Here is a 13,520-nt window from a genome sequence, read left to right on the forward strand (position 1 = left end):
TATCTGTTTATTTACAGCATAACAGTGTTCATTGTTTTGGCATAACACCCAGTGCTCCATGCAGTACGTGCCCTCGCTATTACCCACCACCTGGTTCCTCAACCTCCCAACCTCCCCCCACCCCCCGCCCCTTCAAAACCCTCTGGTTGTTTTTCAGAGTCCATAGTCTCTCATGGTTCATCTCCCCTTCCAGTTTCCCTCAACTCCCTCTCCTCTCCATCTCCCCATGTCCTCCGTGTTCTTTGTTATGCTCCACAAATAAGTGAAACCATATGATACTTGACTCTCTCTGCTTGACTTATTTCGCTCAGCATAATTTCTTCCAGTCCCGTCCATGTTGCTACAAAAGTTGGGTATTCATCCTTTCTGATGGAGGCATAATACTCCATCGTGTATATGTACCACATCTTCCTTATCCATTCATCCGTTGACGGGCATCTTGGTTCTTTCCACAGTTTGGCGACCATAGCCATTGCTGCAATAAACATTGGGGTACAGATGGCCCTTCTTTTCACCACATCTGTATCTTTGGGGTAAATACCCAGCAGTGCAATTGCAAAATTTCATTCTTTTTGATGGCTGAACAATATTCCTCTGTGTGTATGTGTGTGTACACACAACACATCTTCTTTATCCATTCACAAGTCGATAAACGTTTGGGCTCTTTCCCTAATTTGGCTGTTGTTGATAGTGCCGCTATAAACATTAGGGTGCATATGTCCCTTTGAAACAGTATTTTTTTATCCTTGAGGTAAATACCTAGTAGTGTAATTGCTAGGTCATTGGGTATTTCTGTTTTTAACTTGAGGAGCTTCCATACTGTTTTCCAGAATGACTGTACCAGTATGCATCCCCACCAACAGTGTAAGAGTGTTTGTGTTTCTCTGCATCCTTGCCAACAGGTTTTTTTAAATGTTGTTTCCTTGTTATATCCTAGTGGTATTCTGCATGATGCTAATTCTTGGGATAAAGGATTATCAAGTCATACCCCATGAATGAGTTAGATGCTAAAGTTAGTAAATACAGGAAAAGTTATTCCATCAATAACAATCCTTCAGTTTGTCCACAAATTATAATACACATTGTTTTGTGTATAGAACTCCGTACTTGAATACATATTTATGAATATACAATATTTATGGAAGTGTGCAGCATACAGCAAAGAGTATAGAGTTAAGCACATTAAATGGAATGAGTGATAGAACTGTACATACTACTTACATTTTAATTTTATTACTCTCTCATGCTTTACTGAAAATGGTTGAATTTTAATATACAATATATATATTAAATGTATATGTAACAACTTTAGTGCTTAGATTTTATTACTTCCAGCAATGAGGTGTAATAATAAATTATATTAAGATAAATATGACTTACAAGCCAATGACTTTTATACTTCCATGAAAATATTTTGCAAAACAAGGACTCCTTTTATTTTTATAAAGATTGTATTCATTTATTTGAGAGAGAGCACATAAGTTGGGGGAGGAGCTGAAGGAAGGGGGGAGAAGGACAAGCAAACTCCCTGCTGAGCAGGAAGCCCGACTTGGAACTCCATCCCAGGATGCTGAGATCATGACCTGAGATGAAGTCAGGCTTAACTGACTAAACCACCCAGGTGCCTTCTTATTTTTTTTTAATAGGAAACCATTTAAAATTATTTTGGGGCTCTTGTGCTTGCCGCCCTGTCAGAGTAGCTGGTATAGACCTAGCTTTCCAACTGGTAATAGATAAGCTCTTCAACTGTAATGAACTACAAAACTGAACGTAATTTTAGGCAGCTATTTTTTTCAGATGTTAGAAAATTGGCAGAGTAGGTCTGTGATGCCTAAGAGAGGGGAACCATTCAAAGTGAGTGGCATAATCACCTTAGATTTTGACCCAGAAGTACTATTCAGACAATAGTGTGACAAAGTAGAACTCAGAGCACAGTAGTCTTGATTAACTGATGAGGGATCTCATCAGGGCTGTCAAGAGAGCTGGAATTTGCAGAATAGGATATACAAAAGGTGGAAGGTGCATGAAAGAAATTTAAGAAATAATTGTAGTAGTTTCCTTTAATCTTTTGACAAATACTAAGTTGTGGAATAGTGAGAGAATGATGCCTACAAAGAACAGCTGCTGGAAAACTGTGAGCTCAGTGGAGATTCCAGAGTGTGCAGATGTAGGAATTCTGACCAGCTACAGTGGAGGAACCTCACCAAAAACTCTGAGCATTGAGTTAAGACCCTTGCTAAACCTGGGTGGGTTAGTAAGTTCAGCGTCTGCCTTTAGCTCAGGTCATGATCCCAGAGTCCCAGGAGAGAGCCCATGTCAGGTTCTCTGCTTGGTGGGGAGTCTACTTCTCCCTCTAGCTCACCTCACTCATGCTCTCCCCCCCAACAAATAAGTAAATAAAATCTTAAAAAAGACCCTTGATAAACCATATCATAGGAGGAGAGCTATTCTAGGCCTAGAGAGGGAACTACTTTAAACTTGCCTTAATAAAAGTTTGAAAGTAAGCTTTGAAAAGCTCAAACTGCCCATCCGTATGCCAGGACAAAACTCTTTAAAGGAAGTGAACAAAGTTCAGATAAATATATATCCAACATATGATAAAATATATAATATACATAGAAGTTGGAAAATGTGTCCCATATCCAAGAAAAAGTAGAAACAGACCCAGAAATGACAGAAATAACAGGATTAGTAGATGAAGACTTTAAAACAGCTCTTATGAAATGTTTAGAACTTTAAATAAAACAATGAATATAATGAGTGAACAGTTGGGAAATAGCAGAAGTGAAATGGGAACTATAAACAACCAAATGGAAATTCTCAAACTGAAAAACGTATTTGCAACAACAACAAAAAAATCACTAAGAAGCTGAAAAGAGTTAATGGAGCCTCAGAGGAAAAAATAAATGACTAAAAATATAAATAGAATTGTGCCTGTGAGGCAATTTCAAGTAGTCTATCCTATTCAGAAGACGACCCTGGAGTGACGTTCTCAACTTTGATAGCTTCCTCATATATCAGTTAAAATTATTTATTCAGGGAATCTGGGATTGATCATTGGGTGGGTACATGGACCAAATAAGCCCACTTTGAGCCAGACCTTAGCCATGATGCTACTTATTCTCTGACCTCTGTAAGTCCCCTTTCTAACATAGGGGCTGTGATGTCACTCTGGGCTTGTGGATATTAATAATAACTTCTTAAAATATCTTTTCCCAGTACACAGTCACACAAGTACATGGCTATAGGTAATTCTGTGAAAGAACAGGGATTGTCATCATAGTGTATAATTGCGTAGTGTTATGGAGTTCCTTTTCTACTCTGTCAGTAGGGCAGCTCAAGGTATTTTCACTTTTCTGAGTGTTCCAAGTTTCTAAGAGTCACCTCAGCAGTGACTTTATTGCATCCATTGGAGTATTTGTTTTAGTACTTGTAAAATCCAGTGTCTTATGCAAATTATTGTTTATCCAGTCTTAGGTTATAGCCCTTTTTAGCATCTCAAAATCCAGTCTTTGGGGTGTTTTGGTTCCTGTTGGTATATGATTAATTCTTACAGTAGTTTGGATATATTGTCTCTTTTCTCCCTTACCAAACTATTAGCTTGGCTGTTAAGAGAGAAGGAAGTAGGGCCAACTTTAGGAGGCCATCATTTACCTTTTGGGGAAGATACCTCCTCCACAGTTTGCAGCACAGCCAAAGTGTTAGCTCTCTCTAGGGAAGGAGACCAACCTCTGCATGCCCACCTGGCCTAAGGAGAAGGGATACAGAAACAGCATCCCCAGGGTCATCCTGAGAATCAGAGAAAAAGAGGCCATTTCAATAATATAAGAAAGAGTCAGTTTATCAGGAAGTCATAATATGCATGACTCTAAGTAAGAGCTGCAAAATATATGAAACAAAATCTGATAGAATATAAAAATTCATATTTCCACATTACAATTGGATATTTCAAACTTTTTTTTTAGCAATTATTAGAAAAATGGACAAAAAGTCTCTTAGGTCTACAGAATAAGGCATCAATTAATTAATTGTAATTGACATTCCTTGAATTATACTTTGGACTTTTCATGTGTACAAAATAGGTAATATTTTGTGTCTAGACAAGTGTCTATATATTTCAGAGAATTGATGTACAAAATATGTTCTCTGACCACAACCAAATTAAATTAAAAATCATTGACAGCTCTCTGGAAAATTCCCAAATATTTGGAAATATAGTAACATGGTTCTAAATAGTCCACAAGTCAAAGAAGGAAGTGAGGAAGTATTTCAGTATGAATGGCTGAAGATGCAGCATATTAAAAATAGTGGGATGCAGCCAAAGCAGTGCTCAAGGTAAAATTGATAGTTTTATTTTTTTAAATTGATAGTTTTAAATGCCCATATTAGAGAAGAAAATTTTATACTAATAATCTAATCTTGTACCTTAGACTAGCTCAAAAAAAAAAAACCCACAAAAGCAGAGAAAGAAAAAGAAATGAAATAATAATGAAAGAAAAAAAATGATCAGAAACCAATAAATTAGAAAAGGGATAAACAAAAATAAACAAATATATAAAAATAAAATCATATGTTTGGAAATAGAATTGATGAAGTTGATAATAAAATTGGCAAGACTAGGTAGACTAATCGCCAAATGTAGAATAACCAAGGCTGTCATTTATTGCTGTTGGAAGTGTAAATTAAAACCCAGCAAGTCAACTCCTAGGTATTTTTTCTAAGAGAAAAAAGAGCCCAAAAATATCTTATATGACTCAGTGTAAGAATGTTCATGGCAACCTTATTCATAATGGCTCCAAGCTAAAAACAAACCAGTTCTTCATCAGCATAATATTTAATAAACACATGGTAGAATATACATACAAGGGACTATGACTCACAATAAGAAGAAATGAATTACTGATATACACAACAGCCTGGAAGAATCTAAAAAACATGCTGAGTGAAAGAAGCCAGTTTCTGGCCTCATAGAGTAAATTTGGAAGTTTTCCTTCCTTTTCTATTTTTTGTAATAGTTTGAGAAGAGTAAGTATTAACTTTTGGTAGAATTCGACTATGAAGCCATCTGGTTCTGGGCTTTTGTTCAAATATGTTCAAATTTTTATTTTTTCCTGTTTCAGTTTTCATAGTTTATATGTTTCTAGAAATTTATCTGTTTCTTCCAGGTTATCCAATTTGTTGGCATATATATTTTTCATAATCTCTTATAATTGCTTGTGTTTCTGTGATGTTGATTGTTATGTAAGAGAACGTATTCTATGATTCCTTAATATATGGAGTTCTAGAATCTCTTGAGGTATTAGAAACGCTCTATAATTTGATAACAATATGCCCAATACTTGGGCATGCATATTTCTGAAAACTGAACTGTAACATTTAAGCTCTGTATGTTTTACTCCAGGTAAATCACACTTGAGTAAAAAAGGTAAAAAAATACATATATATTTTGAGGGCATTTTTGAATAAAACAGTTTCTTAAAGGTGCTTATATGTTGAGTTGAACTATTTCTCTATGAGATAATGAAATTTTTATACTTAATTTTCTTAATATAAGTTAATCAAGTTGTTTTCAAGACCGTCCTTTCGCTTATTTTGATGCGAATGACACTGGTTAATCTTGCATTGTCTGCAGCACTTGTCTTTTTGACAATTGTTTCTGAATTGATTCTAGAAACTGCAGGTTTTTCTCTCAGTGAATGGCAGTCTTCTGAGTACATGCTTGAATACAGCAAAACTGTTGGTAGGAAATAGAAAACTAGTTAACTCAAAAGAAATCTGACTTCCTCGTTCCTACCATGTTTAGAGAAGTAGCATACCAAGTATTATTTCTGGCAATTCTTGGATTGTTATGTTGACCTTTATATAGTTACTCATTTTTTATTTGACTGCAAAAAAAGAGAGAAAAGATTTAGATGTTAGATGGAAATCACTGATTTAACTCAATTACCCTTTAAGATGCCCTTTACTTTTCATAGGTTAAAGTTACATTATGCATCGTATGAACCGACTCTCAGGGTGTTACATGAGAAGCACCACGCTTTACTGAAGCAGAAAATGCTGACCTCTCTGGAAAGAGATAGAGCAGTTGGGCAGGTAAAGAGGCCGTCAAAGCCAACTCAAAATGATTTTTAACCATTCATTTTTTAATAATAAAAGTAGAAATATTGGCTTTATTTCTGAGATAAATTTAAAAAGGTTTTGAACAATTATGTTGTAAAGGAGATTTATTTGGAAGTATTCATTAAATTATTTTGTTCCTTTTAAACCTATAAAGATTATTACTAAACTAAACATTTAACTGAAACATAAATGTATAGGAGATACAAAGTATAGTGAGAGGAAAAAAACTCAGCCGTTGTCAAACATGGGCTTTTTTATTTATTTTAATTTTTTAAAAAGATTTTTATGTATGTATGTATTTATGTATGTATGTATCTATCTATCTTTCAGAGAGAGAGAAAGAGCATAAGTAGGGGGAGCCGCAGGCAGAGGGAGAAACAAGCTCCCCTCTGAGCAAGGAGCTTGATGCGGTACTCCATCCCAGGACCCTGGGATCATGACCTGAGCTGAATGAAGGCAGATGCTAAACATACTGAGCCACCCAGGTGTCCCCAAACTTGGGTTTAAATGCTAACTTTGACACCTATAAATATGGGCCTTAAACACTTTGAAGTCAGATTTCTCATACATAAAGTATAGCCACAATGACTTGCCCTTTTAAAAAATATTGTTGTGAAATGTATGTGAGATAATGAGTAAAACTCCTTGGAATTTACCCCCAAATGAATTCGACAACCCTCGTTTTGGACTCAATTTCAGTCATTTCTGCTAACACCCTTTTCCATTCTTCCTGGGGGTTTTTGCATGGGTGTAGGACAATGATGAGGAATATCTGGTATAGGAATCAAGAAAGGTAGAACAAAATGTTTATGGGTCACTTAAAAAATATGTAACAGTTTATTAGAAAATATAAAAGTGCAACTATGCTTAACATTGTTTTATTGTTTTCTGTAGATTCTCAGTTTCGGCCAAACTTTCAGAAGCTACAATAACTTGCAAGATGGTTATATTCTTCCTTGAATGATTTTATTGTTAAGATATACTTTAATCAAGTTGTATTTTGTCTGTTTTTGAGTGTAATTCTTAGCTACTAAAATGCAAAACATTACTTGTGTCTCCATGCTCCTTTGTGCTTGAATTTTGATTTTGTGTTCTTGAATGTCTGAATTGTATTATTGGTAATATTGCATAAGATGAGTTTAACAATAATTTACATTTTTATAGCATTATATATCAAACCTTCAGAATTTCATCTCCTTGCTCTTTTTAATCTAACCCCTCTCCCCAGCATCCCAACAAAAGGCACAGCTCTTGGAGTACTTCATGCTAGATTTAGGTTGCTTCTACTTCTTATCCTGCCATAGGCCCTGCTTAGACTTTTGCTACCCATCTTATTCTTTTTATTCCCTGGTCTCATACTTATCTCACTATTATCCTTCTCCAGGGAGGAATCCATCTATGATCTGGCCATATATCCCCAAAAGATCGTGTATACTCTGACACCTCTGACAGACCACTCATACTGAGTTTCACTATTCAAGAATACTAGGGTTTTCCAGGAATCCACGCTGGCAAGTGCTTACACTCCTCTCTCGATTTTTGATTTCTGTATTTGCACCTGTCCTATACTGGATCTATACTTATCTTATGTGTAATTAGGACTAAGTTATCTTCCTGAAAAGGCCATCAATTCCCCTAATTTTAATATGAGTTGAATTTCTGAGGTTAGATCAAAGGTCGTTTTGAGAACACTTTTAGGTCACATATACTCTTTGGGTTTCAGATTGTTTCTTAGTGGTTTAGTTAGAAGAACTAAAGATTGGGAGAGTATGTATGAGTTCCAGCTGAGCTGCACAGTAGCCATATAAGCATTCAGATCATTTTACTTATATTCTTACTATTGAACAGAGATCAAATTACTTGCCTTATGCTTTTTTAAAAATTATTTTTATTAACATATAATGTATTATTTGTCCCAGAGGTGCAGGTCTGTGAACCATCAGGCTTATACTTTTCACAGCACTCACCATAGCACATACCTTCCCTGATGTCCATAACCCAGCCACTCTATCCCTATCCTCCCACCCCGCAGCAACCCTCAGTTTGTTTCCTGAGCTTAAGGAAGGAAAAAATGAAACAAGATAGGATCAGGAGGGAGACAAACCATAAGCGATTCTTAATCTCACAAAACAAACTAAGTCTTTGCAGAAATGTCTTTTCATGTCTTCTGCCCATTTCTTGATTGGATTATTTGTTCTTTGGGTGTTGACTTTGGTAAGTTCTTTACACTTTTGGATGCTAACCCTTTATCTGGTATGTTATTTGTGAATATCTTCTCCCATTCTGTCAGTTGTCTTTTGGTTTTTTTGACTCTTTCCTTTGCTGTGCAAAGATTTTGATCTTCATGAAGTCCTAAAAGTTCATTTTTGGCCTTGCTTCCCTTGCCTTTGGCGATGTTTTTAGGAAGAAGTTGCTGCAGCTGAGGTCAAAAAGGTTGCTTTGTCTAAGAGTAGTTGACCATAGAGTTGAGAGTCTATTTCTGGACTCTCTTTTGTGTTCCACTGATCTATGTGTCTGTTTTTGTGCCAGTATCATACTGTCTTGATGATTACAGTTTTGTAATAGAGGTTGAAGTCTAGAATTGTGATGCCACCAACTTTAGCTTTCTTTTTCAACATTCTTCTAGCTATTCAGGATCTTTTCTGGTTCCATATAAATTTTAGGATTTTTTGTTCCATTTCTTTGAAAAAAATTGATGGTATTTGATAGGGATTGTGTTAAATTTGTAGATTGCTCCAGGTATCATACATATTTTCACATTATTTGTTCTTCCAATCCATGAACATGGAACACTTTCCATTTCTGTGTCTTCCTCAATTTCTTTCATGAGTACTTTATAGTTTTCTGAGTTACAGATTCTTTGGTTCTTTGGTTAGGTTTATTCCTAGGTATCTTATGGTTTTGTGTGCAAGTGTAAATGGGATTGACTCCGTAATTTCTCTTTTTTCTGTATTGTTGTTGGTGTATGGAAGTACAACTGATTCCTGTGCCTTGATTTTATATCCTGACACTTTACTGAATTCTGGTATGAGTTCTAGCAGTTTTGGAGTAGAGTCTTTTAGGTTTTCCAGATAAAGTATCATATCATCTGCAAAGAGTGAGAATTTGACTTTTTCTTTGCCAATCCAGATGCCTTTTGTTTTTGTTGTCTGATTGCTGAGGCTAGGACTTTTAGTACTATGTTGAATTGCAGTGATGATAGTGGACATCCCTGCCATGTCACTGACCTTAGAGGGAAATCTCTCAGTTTTTCCCCTTTGAGAATGATATTCGCTGTGGTTTTTTATAGATGGCTTTGATGATATTGAGGTATGTATCCTCTATCCCTACACTGTGAAGAGTTTTGATCAAGAAAGAATGCTGTACTTTGTCAAATGCTTTTTCAGCATCTATTAAGAGTATCATATGTTTCTTGTTCTTTCTTTATTAATGTATTGATTGATTTGCAGATGTTGAACCAACCTTGCAGCCCAGGAATAGTCATGGTGAATAATCCTTTTAATCTACTGTTGAATCCTGTTGGCTAGTATTTTGGTGAGAATTTTTGCATCTGTGTTCATCAAGGATATTGGTCTGTAATTCTCTTTTTTGATGGCGTCTCTGTCTGGTTTTAGGGTCAAGGTAATGCTGGCCTTATAAAATGAGTTTGGAAGTTTTTCTTCCATTTCTATTTTTTTGAATAGTTTCAGGAGAATAGGAATTAGTTCTTCTTTAAATGTTTGGTAAATTTCCCCTGGGAAGCTGTCTGGCCCTGGGCTCTTGTTTGTTGGGGGATTTTTGATGACTGCTTCAATCTCCTCACTGCTTATGGGTCTGTTTAGGTTTTCCATTTCTTCCTGGTTCAGTTTTGGTAGTTTATATGTCTCTAGGAATACCTTTTCTTCCAGATTGCCAAATTTGCTGGCATATAGTTTCTCATAATATGTTCTTATAATTGTTTGTATTTCTATGGTATTGGTTGTGATCTCTCCTCTATCATTCATGATTTTATTTATTTGGGTCCTTTCTCTTTTCTCTTTGATAAGTCTGGCAAGTTCTATCAATCTAATTAATTCTTTCAAAGAACCAGCTCCTAGTTTCGTTGATTTATTCTACTGTTCTTTTGGTTTCTATTTCATTGATTTCTGCTCTGGCCTTTATTAGTTCTCTTCTCATGCTGGGTTTAGGCTTTCTTTGCTGTTCTTTCTCCAGCTCATTTAGGTGTAGGGTTAGTTTGTGTACTTGAGACCTTTCCTGTTTCTTGAGAAAGGCCTTGTCCTCTCGGGACTGTCTTTGCTGTGTCCCACAGATTTTGAACCATTTTATTTTCATTTTCATTTGTTTCCATGAATTTTTTCAATTCTTTTAATTCCTGGTTGGCCCTTTCATTCTTTAGTAGGATGCTCTTTAGCCTCCATGTATTTGAGTTCTTTCCAGTTTTCCTCTTGTGTTTGAGTTCTAGTTTCAGAACGTTGTGGTCTGAAAATATGCAGGGAATGATCCTAAGCTTTTGGTACTGGTTGAGACCTGATTAGTGACCCAGGATGTGATCTATTCTGGAGAATGTTCCATGTGGACTAGAGAAGAATGTGCATTCTGTTGCTTTGGGATGGAATGTTCTGAATATACCTGTGATGTCCATCTGCTCCAGTGTGTCATTTAAAGCCTTTATTTCCTTGCTGATCTTTGGCTTAGGTGACCTCTCCATTTCAGTGAGGGAGGTTTAAAGTCCCCTACTGTTATTGTATATTGTTGATGTGTTTCTTTGATTTTGTTATTAATTGGTGTATATAATTGGCTGGTCCCATGTTAGGGGCATAGATATTTAAAATTGTTAGATCTTCTTGTTGGACATACCCTTTAAGTATGACATAAATGACATACATTTCTTAGTATAGTCTTTGGCTTAAAATCTAATTGATCTGATGTAAGGATTGCCACCCCAGCTTTTTTTTTTTTTTTTTTTTTGATGTCCAATGGTAAATTGTTTTCTACCCCCTCACTTTAAATATGGTGGTGTCTTTGGGTTTAAAACGAGTTTCTTAGACAGCATATTGACGGGTCTTGTTCTTTTTTCCATTCTGATACCCTGTGTCTTTTGATTGTTGGCATTTAGCCCATTTACATTCAGGATAACTATTGAAAGATATGAATTTAGTGCCATTGCATTAGCTGTAAGATGACTGTTACTGCATATTGTCTCTGTTCCTTTCTGATCTACTACTTTTAGGGTCTCTCTTTGATTAGAGGACCCTTTCAATATTTCCTGTGGGGCTGGTTTGGTGTTTGCAAATTCTTTCAATTTTGGTTTATCCTGGAAGCTTTTTATCTCTGCTTCTATTTTCAGTGATAGCCTAGCTGGATATAGTATTCTTGCCTGCATATTTTTCTCATTTAGTGCTCTGAATATATCATGCCAGTTCTTTCTGGCCTGCCAGGTCTCTGTGAATAAGTCTGCTGCCAATCTAATATTTTTACCATTGTATGCTACAAACGTCTTGTCCTGATTGCTTTCAGGATTTTCTCTTTGTCACTAAGACTGGTAAGTTTCACTCTTAGATGATGGGGTGTGGACGTATTTTTTTTTTTTTTTTTTTTTTTTTTGAAGGGGGTTCTCTGTGCTTCCTGGATTTTGATGCTTGTTCCCTTTGCCATATTAGGGAAATGCTTTACTATAATTTCCTCCAATATACCTTCTGTCCCTCTCTCTTTCTCTTTTCTGGGGTCCCAATTATTCTAATATTGTTTTGATTTTTGGTATCTTGCTCAGCTTCTTTATTCTTTGTATTTTGTCTCCTATATCACTAATTCTCTCTTCTGCATCATTTATCCTAGCAGTAAGAGCCTCCATTTTGATTGCATCTCATTAATAGCTTTTTTGACTTCGACTTGGATAGATATTAGTTCTTTTATTTCTCCTAAGGGATTTTATTTCTCCAGAAAGGGATTCTCTAATACCTTCCATACTTTTTTGGAGCCCAGCTAGCACCTTGATAATTGTTATTCTGAACTCTAATTCTGACATATTACTAATGTCTGCATTGATTAGGTCCCTAGCTGTCAGTACTGCCTCCTGTCCTTTTTTTTTTTTCTTGTTATTTTTTTCCACCTTGTCATTTTATCCGATAAGAATAGATGAATGAGAGAACAAAATATTAAAAGGGTGGTAAAGACCCCAGAAAAATATACACTAACCAAATCAGAAGAGACCCAAAACCCGGGGGACAAGAAAGGGAGAAAAAATTAAAAAAATATATATATACATATATATATATTAGACTAGTGAGTAGAACAGAGCCACCCACTTGATTTTGGGTGTATTCTTGTCTCTTAGAAGAAACTACCTCCCAAAATTTTAAAGATATATATATATATATATATCTTAAAATAAGGGTAAACACGATGAAGGGATGGAATATGAGTGTAAGGTAGAAATTATAAAAGGTTCTAAAAGGAGTTGATACGATGGTTGGAAAAAAAAAAAAGAGAATGTGATCAGGGTGGAGACTAGAACAAAGCCATGGACTAGATGTAGGGTATATTTTGATCTATTAGAATAAATTGTATCCCAATTTTTTAAAATTTAGCTTAATTTTATTTTTTTTCAGTGTTCCAAATTCATCGTTTATACACCACACCCAGTGCTCCATGCAATACGTGCCCTCTATAATACCCACCACCAGGCTCACTCAACCCCGCCCACCCCCCCAAAGCCCTCAGTTTTTTTCTCAGAGTCCGTAGTCTCTAATGGTTTGTCTCCACCTCAATTTCCCCCAACTCACTTCTCCTCTCCATCTCCAAATATCCTCTGTGTTATTCCTTATCCTCCACAAGTAAGTGAGACCATATGATATTTGACTCTGCTTGACTTATTTCACTCAGCATAATCTCCTCCAGTCCTGTTCATGTTGATACAGAAGTTGGTTATTCATCATTTCTGATGGAGGCATAATACTTCATTGTATATATGGACCATATCTTCTTTATCCATTTGTTTGTTGAAGAGTATTGTGGCTCTTTCCACAGTTTGATGACTATGGCCATTGCTGCTATGAACACTGAGGTACAGATGGCCTTTCTTTTCACTACATCTGTATCTTTAGGGTAAATACACAGTAGTGCATTTTTCTTACACCATACACAAAGATAAACTCAAAATGAATAAAATACCTCAATGTGAGGCAAGAATCTATCAAAATTCTACAGGAGAACATAGGCAGTAACCTCTTCGACTTTGGCCACAGCAGCTTCTTTCAATACACGTCTCCAAAGGCAAAGGAAACAAAAGCAAAAATGAACTTTTGGGACTTCATCAAGATCAAAAGTTTCTGCACAGCAAAGGAAATAGTTCACAAAACAACACAAAACTCCCACAGAGTGGGAGAAGATATTTGCAAATGACACTACAGACCAAGGGCTGA

At 35.9% G+C, this 13,520-nt stretch overlaps 1 protein-coding gene across 1 annotated transcript in view; it reads left to right on the top strand.

Moving 5' to 3' along the window:
* The window catches only part of SPAG16 (sperm associated antigen 16), a 1,085,475-nt gene that overhangs the window by 42,749 nt on the left and 1,029,206 nt on the right, over positions 1–13,520 (top strand). The window contains exon 7 of the mRNA XM_046019197.1: positions 5,976–6,093. Within this exon, the coding sequence (XP_045875153.1) occupies positions 5,976–6,093 (118 nt within the window). The remainder of the gene's footprint in view (positions 1–5,975; positions 6,094–13,520) is intronic.

This window comes from Meles meles, chromosome 9 (assembly GCF_922984935.1).
Source record: "Meles meles chromosome 9, mMelMel3.1 paternal haplotype, whole genome shotgun sequence".
In the NCBI taxonomy this organism is placed as follows: Eukaryota; Metazoa; Chordata; class Mammalia; order Carnivora; family Mustelidae; genus Meles; species Meles meles.